The sequence below is a fragment of the Elgaria multicarinata genome, chromosome 1, assembly GCF_023053635.1.
Source record: "Elgaria multicarinata webbii isolate HBS135686 ecotype San Diego chromosome 1, rElgMul1.1.pri, whole genome shotgun sequence".
Taxonomy (NCBI): domain Eukaryota; kingdom Metazoa; phylum Chordata; class Lepidosauria; order Squamata; family Anguidae; genus Elgaria; species Elgaria multicarinata.
Genome location: NC_086171.1, coordinates 206,729,502 through 206,744,203, shown reverse-complemented (window position 1 = coordinate 206,744,203; position 14,702 = coordinate 206,729,502). Strand labels below are relative to the sequence as shown.

At 43.2% G+C, this 14,702-nt stretch overlaps 1 protein-coding gene across 1 annotated transcript in view; it reads left to right on the top strand.

Moving 5' to 3' along the window:
* LAMA5 (laminin subunit alpha 5) overlaps positions 1–14,702 on the top strand; it is a 256,947-nt gene that overhangs the window by 107,241 nt on the left and 135,004 nt on the right. The window contains exon 6 of the mRNA XM_063142632.1: positions 2,230–2,327. Within this exon, the coding sequence (XP_062998702.1) occupies positions 2,230–2,327 (98 nt within the window). The remainder of the gene's footprint in view (positions 1–2,229; positions 2,328–14,702) is intronic.

Here is a 14,702-nt window from a genome sequence, read left to right as displayed (position 1 = left end):
AATGTAGGTTGTAATATATAGCAATCATATGCACATATAGAGTGCTGCATGTATATTTAAACTCTGCTTTTTTATATCATGTCATCAGTTTACAACAATCAATCAAAACAGTTTAATGAAAACAAATAAAAATAATATCCAAGTAATCCATGTGGATTTACAATTGATCCTTTCATGGGTTGGATATTGGTTAGGAAGTGATATACCGGTAGATCATTATAAACTGAGTTTAAGCCTATTCTGATAGTATATTCGGCTTATAAAAAGGGTATTGATGGGAGGGAAAACCTAACCCTTTATATGTACAGTATATGTGACACTTGCTTAAGGGATATTCCCACTCAACTTCTATCCAAGTGCATGCCAACGGAAGAGCTTCAGGTTCCAATCCCAGTCAACAGCCCTGGATTTTTCTCAAGATTTATTTTACCCCCGCAGTATAAGAAGAGCTCTGTTGGATCAGGCCAAAAGCCCATCTAGTCCAACATCCTGTTTGCCACAGGGGCCCACTACGGTTCTGGGAGTGGCTTTCCATTGATAGGCATGAAAAACATTTAATGCAGTTCTTTTTTTTCTTCAAGAAAGGTATTTTTTGTGGATCTTCTTTTTTTTTTGCAGCAGCAGCAGCAGATACAAAATTCTCCAGGTGCATGTAGGTGGAAAGTGTGTGCTTCACACCATTGTGTCTAATAGCTATTGGGAGGCCAATCCTCCATGAATGTGTCTGATCCATTTAGGCTAATGACCATTAACCACATCTTGTAGCAGCGAGTTCAATAAACTAAGGCCACAGCTAGACCTAAGGTTTATCCTGGGATCATCCAGGGTTCGCCCCTGCCTGAGCACTGGATCCCCTGTGTGTCACCTAGGTGAACAGGTTTGACCCCTGGACGATCCAGGGATAAACCTTAGGTCTAGCTATGGCCTAATTATACGTTGTGTGAAGAAGTGCTTCATTTTGTCTGCCCCAAATCCACTGCAACTCAATTGCATCGGATGACCCCACATTCTAGTATTGAGAATGAGAAGGCCTCCCCTTTGCCCCCATGCTCCTTCCTGTACTGTCTCCCACACCACTGAAGTAACATCGGAAATGTCTGTTGATGGTGGCGAGGGAGGGCAGCTAGCAGGCACATTGATTGAGATAATCATAATAATGATAAATTTGTTACCCACCTCTCCCTCCGGATCGAGGCGGGGTACAACACAAATGCAAACACCATAAAATACATATAATCAAAACATTCAAAACTAATACATCATTAAAAGCAGCACATTATTAAAATCTGCTTAAAATCTGGTAGGGTGGAAAAAGAGGGAACGAAAGTGCAGTGACACCGTGCTGCCCTTAATTAATCACTATGGGCTCATCTACACCAAGCAGGATATTCCACTATGAAAGCGGCATATAAAAGGCAGGAGCCACACTACTGCTTTATAGCGGTATTGAAGTGCACTGACAACTGTTGGGGCCCATTAACACATACCATTGACCGCTTTCATACCACTTTCGTAGTGTTATATATCCTGCTTGGTGTAGCTGTGTCAATGGGCCCCAACAGTTGTCAGTGCACTTCAGTACCACTACAAAGCAGTAGTGTAGATCCTGCAGTGTACTTCAATACAGCTATAAAGCAGTAGTGTGGCACCTGCCTTTTATATACTGCTTTCATTGTAGAATATCTTGCTTGGTGTAGATGGGCCCTATGTTTCCCATAAGAAAGTTTGATTGCAATGACACAGGACTTCCAAGCAGTATTTACAGGGGAAAAGAACAGGTATTTGATGTCTGGTTCCCTGTAATCTGTTTGTCATATCTTTTTCTGCTCACTCTCCATTTTATGCTTGTCTCTCCCCTCAGTATCTGTCAATGACAATGCTGTGATTTCATCACAAAGTTGCATTGTGATAAAGGGGGTGCCATGACTACTGTTGCCATGTCATTGTAATCCTTTGGACTTACCCCACACCTTTGTATAACAGCTAGTCTTGGCAATTACCTGGCTGCTTATGCTACCCTGTTTTGCCTGTAAGAGATTCTTCCTGGACTGGCCTATCCCTCAAGAACAATTTTGTAGAGGATGAGTCAGATGGGTCCTATTGCCTGTAAACTTGGGAGTTCTTTCTCTTGAAGTAGTTGACTACTTGTGCCACCTTATTTTGTAAAGAGGAGAATAGCCTGGCATTTTCTGCAAGGTGATAAAAACAAACCATCCTGTAATCTTCCAGTATTACTACAGCATCAAAGATATTAGCATCGGAGGACGATGTGTATGCCACGGTCATGCTGACGTCTGCGATGCCAAGGACCCTTCAGATCCTTACAGGTAAGACTTCAGTTGAAAAACAGCACGACTATATTTAAATTATTAAGCTAAGGGAAGTAGTTGCTGAAAGAAAAACAAGCTTCATAAAGTAATAAAAGGATCTGAAAACCTATATAATGATAAGTCACCTTGAGGGCCACTGTGGCAAAAGGCAAGGCATGACTTTCTGTAAACAAGTCAAAAAATAAAATAGTCACATTCAAAAGCAAGATTCTTAACATCTTCACTCGTAGTGTGCTCCATCGTTATTACAACTGCCCCATTTGCATTGGGGGTGGGGGGGTTCGCAACAATTCTGATCACTGTTTCCCTGCTGATAATAGCAGCAGGGAAACAGCAGTTTGGATCAAACTTGCTACTGGTGGTGGTGATGGTGGGGAAACGTTAAAACTCCCCAGCAATCCCATCCCCTGTTCTCAGTGGTTAGGAAGGTTAGGTTTAAGCCTTCCCCATCTGTGAGCACTGAAATGTGGGTCAGCAGTGGGGGAAGTATGTAGGTATGTCTGCATGCATGTGTGGCTCTTGACTCACAACCCAGCATGGCATGTGACCCTTGGGGTCATAATGGGTGTCCACCCTTCATCTACATGAGCCTTCTCCAGCCTGATGCTTTCTAGATGTGTCGGACTACAATTATTTCTAGGCCGCCTTTAAGGGTGGAACCATCCCTATGTTGGCTGGAGACACATTTGGCACAAGGTTGGGCAAGTTTGATTTAGATTATAGTTTGCCACAGAGCATCGAACTGAACACGGTGGCTCATGTACCATTCAAGTATGTTTCAAGTTGAGTTACGTCATGCTGTTTGCTATGCAGAAGCCAATCAGAGTGGTGGTCAGTTAAATTTGCATTGCAAAATCAGAGCCGCTTTTGAACTGCCATAAGAAAAACATTTTCTTAGCCTTTCAGCTCAGGTTAACATCTTTGGTTGACAGCTGAAGAGAAAGAAGACAACATTCCAACTACAATTCAGTTCAGTAGTTAAACTAGCCTCGTATTAATCCTAGTTCTGACGCTGACAGGATTGGATGAATGTTGTGTAAAAACAGTGATTTCAAGGCAGTTGTTTGGTCACATCGACTGTCCAAAGTAACTGTTTGCCACATGGTCGCCATCTTGGATATTGGTAACTGTGTTTAGCCTTATAAGTTCTCTATTGGGTTGATCTGTGGTCTAATAGCATTTGAAAATTCAATGCCTGCAGGTCTTTCGATATGCTATTGAGAAATAAATCTTGCTTTGCAAGTATCTATAATTTCACAATTTTACATTACTATCTAGAGCTACTATACCAGGAGCTTTTACATCTTTGACCCCTTTGATTGCTCTGGTCTTCCATCTGCATTTGAATGTTTCATTAAACTCAAGAGGCTTAGTCATAGGTATTGTTAGACTAATTTATTTGGTTTATAGCAGACTAAACATTTCATCTTTTTGATGATGTGTTTTCTCTACCTATTTCCATGTTTTGCTCTCTAAACATTTCAGCTTTATGCTTCAGTAGCGCACACATTTACCTGGAAGTAAAACCCATTGAACTCAGTTGGGCTGACTTCTGAGTAGATAGCCATTGTACTGTTAAGTACCTAGAACTTTGCAAAGATTGGCGAGACATTTACCGAGAGCAATAGAAACCGTTTTCCATGGATATTTTTAACTTTCATAATACCTCATCTCAGAAAAGATTTAGAGCTTCTGATTAAGCTGAATCAGAGCCAGGACTTTCCTCTTGAGGGCACAGGAGAGCAACTTGGTTCCAATCCCGGGCGCTTGTCATGTCTGGATTTTTAGACACTCTCATAAGAACGATAAGAGACCACTCATATCTCTGATCCCCTAAATTTGGGAGATAAAAAGGCTGGAAAATGTTGCCTGCTTCCTCACATTTGGAAAATGTGATGGGGTGGTGATGGGGATTGTATTGAGTCTGCTGCAGAGTAATCTGCTTTTTTAGGCGCTGTTGATTTGTTCTCACACACACACACACACACACACACACTTATCCCCCAACACACACAAAAACACTCAAAAACAGTTTTTCTCTCCTTTCTGCTTACTGTGTGCACACAGCTGTCTGATATCTACTTAGTTAAGAACATAAAAAGTGCCCTGCTGGATCAGACCAAGGGTCCATCTAGTCCAGCACTCTGTTCTCACAGGAGCCAACCAGCCATCGGCCAGGGATGAACAAGCAGGACATGGTGCAATACCACCCTCCCACCCATGTTCCCCAGAAACTGGTGCACACAGGCTTATTGCTTTGAATACTGGAGATAGCACACAACCATCAGGGTTAGTAGCCATTGATAGCCTTTGCCTCCAGGAATTTATCCAACCCCCCTTTAAAGCCATCCAGATTGGTGGCCATCACTACATCTTGTGGTAGTGAGTTCCATAATTTAACTATGTGCTGTGTGAAGAAGTACTTCCTTTTATTTGTTCTGCATCTCCCACCAATCAGTTTCATGGGATGACCCCAGTGGGTTCTAGTATTTTGAGAGAGGGAGAAAAATGTTATTTCATTAACTTCATGTGCGCAGATTGTGATCAAAAGCCAAGGGTTAATATTGGACACATCATTTGCCGTTTCCTTACATGTAGAAAGCTGTACTTGCAACCCTTCAAAACTCAAGAGGTTTAGTCATAGGTATTGTAGACTAATTTATTTGTTTTTTAGCAGACTAAACATCATTTAGAAAAAAAGAGACTGGACCGTGATTTTTTTTGGCTGGGTGGGTGGGGGAAGAATATTCCTGTGTCAGGAGCTTTAATTTTAAAAAATTCTTTAAAATGCAACACTTCTTCTTAGGGTCCAGTATTTCCGTAGTAAGCCTGTCTCAAGGCAAGTGTTTGAGCCCTGAAGGTCTGTGAACCTTCATGTGAAATTGGCACAGTGTCTGGCTGTTGAGGTGGAATCTTCTCTGTAAGTGAGAGAGGATGCAGATGTAACGTTTCCAAACTCGTAAAAGAGGAGTAGGCTGTGGAATTGCAACATCCTTCTTCCTAAACCCTTCCCTGTCCAGCATGAATCCTCCCCGCCCCCCGAAACACACCTTAAACACATTTTCAGGGCATTCCTATGGCCCCTGGGAGAGCGTCCCAGGACCATAGATTATGAAAGATTCCCCCTTTGCTACAAGAGGGGAAATCCAAGATCTTGTTGTTCCCCTACTCCCTCACAGCCACCGTGGTAGATGCTCTTCTGAGGTCACAACGGTGACATTTGTAGAAGGTGGGGAGGCCAGGAAGAGGGTGTGACCGTGGGCAAGGAGGGAAGAGCCATGGATCCGCCATCTCCACCCACTGCCAGTAAGTTAGCTAGACAGGCTCAGAGGCCTGTCTAGCTGAAATTTTGCTTTTTAGGAGGAATGGGAGGCGAAATGGCCCCTGTCGTTTCTCCTGCTCTGCCAGGCTCTTTCTAGCGGGATTTTGGACAGATGGAGGGCTCTGATCTCCATAAGATTCTGCTCTTAACAATGTCATTATCATAGGCAGATTTATTATATATAACCATAGGTTCTTACAATTTTACGAAGGGTTTTTGTTGTTGTTGAACATGCTGATTAAATTATTATTATTATTATTATTATTATTATTATTATTATTATTTATATAGCACCATCAATGTACATGGTGCTATACAGAGTAAAACAGTAAATAGCAAGACCCTGCCGCATAGGCTTACAATCTAATAAAATCATAGTAAAACAATAAGGAGGGGAAGAGAATGCCAACAGGTACAGGGTAGGGTAAGCAGGCACAGGGTAGGGTAAAACTAACAGTAGAAAGTAACAGTAGAAGTCTGCACAACGTCAAGTTTTAAAAGCTTCGTACAGCAGCTTTTAAAACCTTTGTTCTAATATCTTTGGCAGTCCTAGCAAATAAGGCTACTTGATCAGTTATGTAAGGATCTGTGTCTGCAAGACATTTATACATTTGCTCAGGCAGGGTTCTGTCCGACCCTTATCATCATAGGCGTTAACTGCAGTTATTACAACTGTCCAGGGATCCCTTTTAATCAGCATTTGAAAACTGGGTTTAAGTAAGGGCAACTGTGTGTGATCAGTATCTCTAGAAGTACACAACCTATTTTGGGGAGGTGGGCATGGATCCTGCCTTTCCCCATGACTGAGAATAGCAAAGACACAGAAGTCAAGTGTGTGAAGTGCAGAAATCTGATGTTTGTTTCTGACTTGCTGGTGCATAGAAAACCCAAGCACCCTGGAGAGGTGGCAAGGGTGATTTCTTGCACCTCTGCTACCAGAGGCAAAATTTTACAATTTATTATTTTATTTTTATTTACAACATTTATATATCGCTCCCCATCCAAACATTCTGGAGCGAAGAACAACAAATAGAATAAAAACAGAATAAAAACACCATATTAAAATTTGCATTTTTAAAAAAAACTTTCTGATAAAACTTACATTAAAAATTACATATTTAAAAGAAATTAATTGCTTATTTAAAAGCTCATTATACTAGCACACTAAACTGTATGAGAAACAGGCTTCATTTCTTCTTGGCTTTTGATGTGGTGGTCCTCTAAAAGGCAGTAATGGGAGTATATAACACGTCTTTTTACAGAGTAGTGGGTCAGAGATTCCTTGCCTCTCCATAAAATGTACCCCAGGAAGGCAGAGAACCTCAACTTCTGGACTGTGTGCGGTAAAAGCATATGGTCAGGTGAATGCTTTGGCAAGTTGGGGATTTGTCAGTCTTTGGCTTCCCCAATAAGCATTTTCCAGAGATGACTGACCTAGAGAGCTACTTGTTGAACAGCAACTCATTATGCAAGTAGGCTCCACTGTCAGTAGGATTTCAGCCCATTTGAAGCATCTGCAAGAGCCATTGATGCAGTCTTTATGCTTTTGATAGTGAATGGGATTTCCATCAGTGATGAGAACAATCTGACTTTGACCTACCTGGTCTAGCTCGACGGAGGGGTGCAGATCGCACAATATTTTTATCGCGAGACCTCCCCCTCTGTTTACATGCGGCGCCCGATGGAGGGAGGGGGAGGATGTTGCGACCGCCATTTTTTCGTTTTTTTTAAAGAACAACGCACGAACGGTCGTGCGCAAAAAGTGACTTTTTAAAATATTAAATTACTTTCCCCGCTCCTACCCCCCACCCCCGATGGGCGCAGAGCTCCTGAAGAGCTCTGTGCCCCGTGTGTGGGTCCCGGCTCCTCGCAAGTAACTGTGAGGAACTGGGACAAACCGGGACACCCGCACACACATTCCATGGTCTCAGGATCATCCCAAGACCGTAGAAAAAGCAGGCTTGAAGGGGAGGGCGAGATCCCGGGGCAAGGGGGGGGATCATCCCTCCCTGCTCCCGGGATCCCTTGTGCATCATGTGGATGCACAGGGATGATCCCAGGGTTCGCACCGGAATTTCACCCCGTCTAGCTATGGCATTTGTAAGGGAGGTCTGTTTACCCCCATTTCAGGAACCCATATGATGCATTAGCATCACACCTGAGTTCATGAGGATGAATGTATTAGGCCGCCAAAGGATTGCTGTGAGATTTTGAAGATCGGAGTCTTTTGCAAAAAAACCGCTAAAATCCTGGGCTAGGTTTTGTGACTTCTTGTTTCCTTAGTGCCAGACTAACGCTGAGCCTGGTTAAAAAAAGCTATTCATTCCTATTTTTTTTTACTGTGTTTTGTCCTGAGGGATCAAGATGGATAAAAAATACCAAATACAAAACATAGCCTATAATCTTACTAAAGAAGGAAATGGACACAATGCTATGTAGGCCCCCATGTGAATGTTCGCACTGAACATGTAACATGCACAATATTGAAGTATTTACAATGATGTAGCAAAAAGTTGTTTCAAAATAATGTTAGAAATGTCAAAATTGGTACCTTTCTTTCTTTGGAAGCTGTTTCTGACTAGATTTCATATTCTAGCCAAGCAACTGTTGTGTTTTCCAGACGTTTCTGTCATTGATTTTGAAGATGTCCATGACCTTATTATTTTAAAAGCTTGGGGTAGATTAGCTAGTCAGCTGTCTGGGGTCTTGACAGTTGAGGAACTGAAAAGCCCTCATATATTGAGCAAGGCTCAAAAGAATGGAACATTTCTTCCTATGAACAATGCCTCTTTTTTCTAGCCATCTTCTACTACACAACTTTGGCGGCTTCCAGCCAATAACAAATTGTTTTAAAAATGAAGATAAAGAGCGTTCTTGTAGGCTTGTCCTTTTCCCAAAGAATATTTTTTGTTTGTCTTTAAAAAAAAATGAATTGATTTGCCCTTGTATTCTTGCACTGCCTGCATGTGTTTTGTATCAATATTGTACAATGAAGCAGCTACACCAGACAGAAACATTTCTTGACAGCAAGAGACCCCATTTTACCTGAGGTATGAAAAACATTTAGGGGGAAATTCCAGGCCCAGCATAACTTGGCAAGAAGTCCATTAATGACTTCAATGGGTCCCGGATATTACTGACCATGTATTTTATCTCCATGGGTGTGTCTGATTATAGTGTGAAGACTGACATTCCTTTGCACTGTATTCACACAGATAGTGGCAGGGAAGATACAGGGACAACCAGTTTCCTATGTAAACTACTTGGAAATATGAAAAGGAAAGGAAGCAAGTCATTGCTAAGCACAAAGATGGGCTTAGCTATTTTTTGTATGATTTCACCCCATCCTCTCGCAGCTCTGGAATTCAGTGTAGCCTAGTCTTTTGCAATCCTATATGCTTTATCTGATGATGATGATGATGATGATGATGATAATAATACATTTACTTCTTGCCTGCCTCTCCATTTTGATCAAAGCAGGGAACAACAATAAACGATAAAATACATAATACTCAATTAAAACATAATATACGTTGTTAAAAACATCCTAAAAAACATCCTAAAAACATTTTAAAAACATCTTAAAATTTCACTGGATAGGCCTGCCGGAAGAGATCAGTCTTTATAGCTTTCTTGAATGCTAGCCTTGTGTGGTGCAGAGTCGTAAGCGGCAGCTACTGCAGCTGAAACTCTCCCCATGGCCTGAGTTCGATCCCAGCGGAAGCTGGTTCTCAGGCGGCCGGCTCAGGTGGACTCAGCCTTCCATCCTTCTGAGGTCGGTAAAATGAGTACCCAGCTAGCTGGGGGAAAGGTAACTGCGACTGGGGAAGGCAATGGCAAACTACCCCGCTACAAAGTCTGCCAAGAAAACGTCAGCGAAAGCAGGCGTCCCTCTAGGAATCAGCAATGACTCAAGTGCTTGCACAAGAGCTTCCTTCCCTGAATGCTAGTAGACTGTTAAGTTGACGAGTCTCCTCCGGCAGGCCATTCCACAGTCTGGGAGCAGCAGAAGAGAAGGTCCTCTGGGTAACATCATTTTAATTTATTATAATTAACTACCTCTCAGTTTGATAACTTTAATTCGTCCGAACACATTAATTGAAACTCTCAAGAATCCATTCATGTCACAATAACCCAGCTAGTCTTTAAGTATATTGACTTCCTGAAAGCCAGTTGGATTTAGTTATAAAATATTTCTAGTTAAAATAGTTATAAAATATTTCTAGGCAAAATAGGAAAACTAATGAAGCTGTGAAAAATCACATAAAGCGTTTGTGCCTATCTCTCTGCTAAGATCTCAGTCCCAGAACCATCTGTGGATCCTCAAAGTCAACAAAGTGCTTTGTGGCTGTAACAGGTCTGGTCTCATTTAACAGTTTGTCTGAATGGATGATGGAATTCAGAAGTTTTGTGCTGCACCTTCAGCCTTTGAAAGCATTTCCCTTAGTAGCGTCCACATTGCAGAACTTTCCTGAGTCATATCCTGCCAAGGGAGCAGTAAAAAATTGCATGCCTGCTTTAGCCCAGCACAGTGTATATATTTCACCAACAAAATATGTAAACACCGTAACACGCACACTGGTGTGTCATTCATTACACTGATCACTTGACATATGAGGTGGTGCGTAGCTGCAGTGATGGATGGACATCCTTGACATATTGGCTATCTAATCCAGCAGAATAAACTAACAGAACATCTGCTTCTGAATTTTTAGACTAGTGGGAAGATCTCTGTGCTAAAGAAACCAATGTTTGGACTGAAAGGCAGGAAGGGTATGGCGATTTCATGGAATCATAGAATAGTAGAGTTGGAAGGGGCCTATAAGGCTATCGAGTCCAACCCCCTAAATGCAGGAATCCACCTTAAAGCATCCCTGACAGATGGCTGTCCAGCTGCCTCCTGAATGCCTCTAGTGCGGGAGAGCCCACGACCGCCCTAGATAACTGGTTCCATTGTCGTACTGCTCTAACAGTCAGGAAGTTTTTCCTGATGTCCAGCTGGAATCTGGCTTCCTGTAACTTGAGCCCATTATTCCGTGTCCTGCATTCTGGGATGATTGAGAAGAGATCTTGGCCCTCCTCTCTGTGACAACCTTTCAAGTATTTGAAGAGTGCTATCATGTCTCCCCTCAATCTTCTCTTCTCCAGGCTAAACATGCCCAGTTCTTTCAGTCTCTCCTCACATAGGGCTTTGTTTCCAGACCCCTGATCATCCTTGTTGCCCTTCCCTGAACTCCCTCCAGCTTGTCTGCATCCTTCTTGAAGTGTGGTGCCCAGAACTGGATGCAGTACTCAAGATGAGGCCTAACCAGTGTCGAATAAATGGGAACCAGTACCTTCTGCAATTTGGAAGCTATACTTCTATTAATGAAACCCAACATAGCATTTGCTTTTTTTGCAGCCACATCACACTGTTGGCTCATATTCAGCTTGTGATCTACAACAACTCCAAGATCCTTCTAGTTTGTAACATTGCTGAGCCAATTATCCCCCATCTTTTAACTGTGCATTTGGTTTCTTTTTTTCTAGGTATAGATTTGTTATAGGTACATCAGAAGCTGTCTTATACCAGGTCAAATTATTTGTCCATCTAGGCAAGGAGGGGTGCAAAACATCAGACCCAGGAGCAAAATCAGGCTCACATGAGATTACAGTATGGCCCTCTGGTGGCCCTATCCATCTTTCTCCAACCATCTAGCTTTTGGTGGTTTTCCACCTTTTATGAAATCCCCCCTTCCATTCCTTACCACAGCAAGGAGGTTCTATCATTTACCCTGCTTCAATAGATGATGCCATTGTTTCTGCTCTGAAAAAAGTCCCAGAGCTGCATTCCCCCTTTACTACGCCACTGCTGAAGGTGAAACGGCACCTGCAACATTTCTCCATGAGTATCCTACTTAAAGGGGTGCTGTGCAAATCTCATATAAATGAAGTCTATGTATCCATGAAACTGATTCTGTAAAAGACTTACCGTATTTCTTCGATTCTAAGACACACTTTCCCCCCCATATAAACATCTCTAAAAACGGGGTGCGTCTTAGAATCGCAGGGTTTTTTCGAATTTTTCCGCGCTTTGCAGATGGCACCATCCGTCTGCCACAGATCAGCACCGCCACCACAATAAGCCACAACTAACGAATCGATGCCTTTTGATGCCTGGTGGGCGTTTTCTTGTCGCCTCCCCCCCTTCATCGCTTCTACCGATCACAGCAAGAGAATGAAGAAGCGGCCCCTTTTGAATGGCTTTCCCACTCTTGTCTGTAGGTACAAGCTGCAGTTTCCTGCTCAGCTCTAGAGCCTTTGCTGGTGTGTGTGTGTGTGTGTGTATGCATGTCCCAAATTCTTTCCAAACCTTCCCTAGCTGTACCCCATTCTCTTTAGCTACATTCCTTTAAAGGTTCCTTTAGCTTTCCCCTCACCTCCAGTTCCTAAGCAGACACACACTCACGGAAGGGCATCTCTCCCTCCACCAGCGGTTTGTTTTGGGGGGTTCGAGCCCTGAATTCCAGGAATGGAGGGATTCCGTGGGCCGTGCCTTCCTCCCATGTCCAAAAGCAGGCCAGGCCTTGAAGCCGGCTATAGGCCCCGCGTCCGCGCGGGTGGACCAGCCGGCCGTCTCAAACCTCTCACGCTGCTCCCCAAGCGCGGGATCCTTTGGGGTGGCTCCGGAATGGCCAGCAGGGACTCGATGTAGGCCACGCAGGGGGGGGGGGGGCGGGTTCCAGAGGGAAATTCTACTCATAAAAGATATTATAAGAAAATTGCTTTTTCTTGGAATCAAAGCTTTTTTTTCTGTTGGCGGTACTGAAATTAGTGTGCGTCTTACAATCAATGGCGTCTTACAATCGAAGAAATACGGGTATTACCTTCTGTGTTATTTAGAAACCAGGCAGGAAGCGTTAGCTCAGAATTCTACTCTGGTTTATTCCACCCTTTAGTAAAAGGTGAAAGATTTATATGATCTAAGAGAAACCAGACTCTGGCTTATTAGCAGGGCCGGGGATGGGGGAAGTTAGTTGGTTTCCAGATTTCATAACTCTTACTTACAGGGTTATAAAATATATGCTATTGGCTGCTAAAATCAGTTAATTTTGCTCGCACAAATCCTCTGTGTTATCAACAACATATGGTTTAATGGGTTTTGTGTTGTAACAAGAGCACAGTTGATTGTTATGATGCTGTAGCTCTTTATACGACTGTTTTTGATGGGTGTGTTACAGCTTTGGCTAAAACAATAAATACGCCATGCAATGCAGTTCCTAAAAGTGCATTTCCAGTCTTCAAAGATAGACATTCAAAGCCAAATTCAGCAGAGTGCATGCCCTCCACACTTCAGCCCTCTCCCTGTTTCAACATGCGGAAACTCCAGCCTTTCATTTTATGTTCTATTAGTTACGATGGAAAACCATTAGCGTGACCTTTGCATCCTGTTTGAGAGATTCAGAAGCATCTGGTTTGCTGCTGTTAGAAACCAAATGCTGCACCGTGGCCTAATCCAGCAAGACAGTGCGGCTGGTCTTATATTTTTTCTCTTACAAGGCTCAAGGGCGTTTTTCTTTTGCTCATCTCCTTTGCTCACCGCTCAGTGCTTCTTGGGCCTGTTCATATCCACAGACAGCCTAGAGTCTCTCTTCAACTGAGCTGCTGGCTCCTGTTCTAAGGGCCCGCTCTCTCCAGCCACCACCATGAGCTCATGCAGCACTCCTTGACTTAGAACATGTGCTGACGGGGCTGTGTTTTTATTCTCTTCTAACTTGTTACTAATGGGTAAGCATGTTCCAGCACATCCTCATTAATATATTCAATATTTCTTCAGGTTTTGTAATTAATGTTGCTTGCAGCTTCTGTCTGGCCAAAGAAGATGCAGGGTATTCAGCTACATTAATGGAAAACTTTATACTAGGCCATAGCTAGACGCGGCAATATCCCAGGGCGATCCCTGGGATCGTCCATGTGCGTTCACATGACGCACAGGGGATCCTGGGATCTCCCCCTTGCCTTTGAGCCCCCCTTTTTCCTCGGTCTCGGGCTGATCCCGAGACCGCGGAACCTGTGTGCAGGCATCGTGGTATGTCCTGGCTCCTCGCGAGGAGCTGGGATCTGCGCAAGGGGCGCAGAGCTCCTCAGTAGCTTTGCGCCCATCAGGTGGGGTGGGGGGAGTGGGGAAAGTAATTTTTTTTTTAAAAAAAAAATCACTTACCTTTTGCGCATGAGCGTTCGTGCGCTGCTGTCCCTTTAACAAACAAACAAAAAATGGCGGGCATGTTCTCTCTCCATCTGAGGTCGTCACTCGCCGTGTGTGAACAGAGGGGGAGATCTTGCGATAAAAAAATCACGAGATCTTCACCCCTCCGTCCCTCTAGACCGCTAGGTCTAGCTAAGGCCTTGGACTTCAAATCACAGAATTGCAGCCCTAGTTTCTGTGTTTCGCTCTCACAAATGATGCAAACCACTCAGAGAGTGGTTAATCCCCCCATCGTACAACCAAGATGGCAGCTGGAGAGTCCATATTACTTTCTTTCTTTTTAACAAAGGAGCCAGTCAGGTCTCTTAGAGAGGATGAGAACATGGGTTATTTATTTATTAAAACATTTGTATCCCGCCCTAGTATCACTGGGAACTCAGGGTGGGGCATAGATAAAATCAGAACAATCTAAACATAAATAACTTACGCAGCTGAAAATGTATTAAATCATTAACAAATTAAAACCGGTAGACAATTTTTAAAAGCAATACAAGAATTATGCATTTCTCATACATCCCTACTGCAGATGATGACGGGGGGACCATCTTAGATGTTAGACCATTGCTTTCATCCCCATGGACCGACTACCAGCTCTGCAGGCACACCCAGGTGCTCACTGGAAAAATATGGGTGTGTCTGTAAAGCCGACGGTATATCACTGCTCCCTTTCTATTTCTGAAAATGTATCTATTTTTAAGCCCTGTGTTTTGAAGGAGAGAATAGTGCAGGCGTATGCCATAGGAGGGAGAGGCATGCCTGGAGGGGGGAAATGAGTAATTGCACAGATAAAAGCTGGAACAGAAAA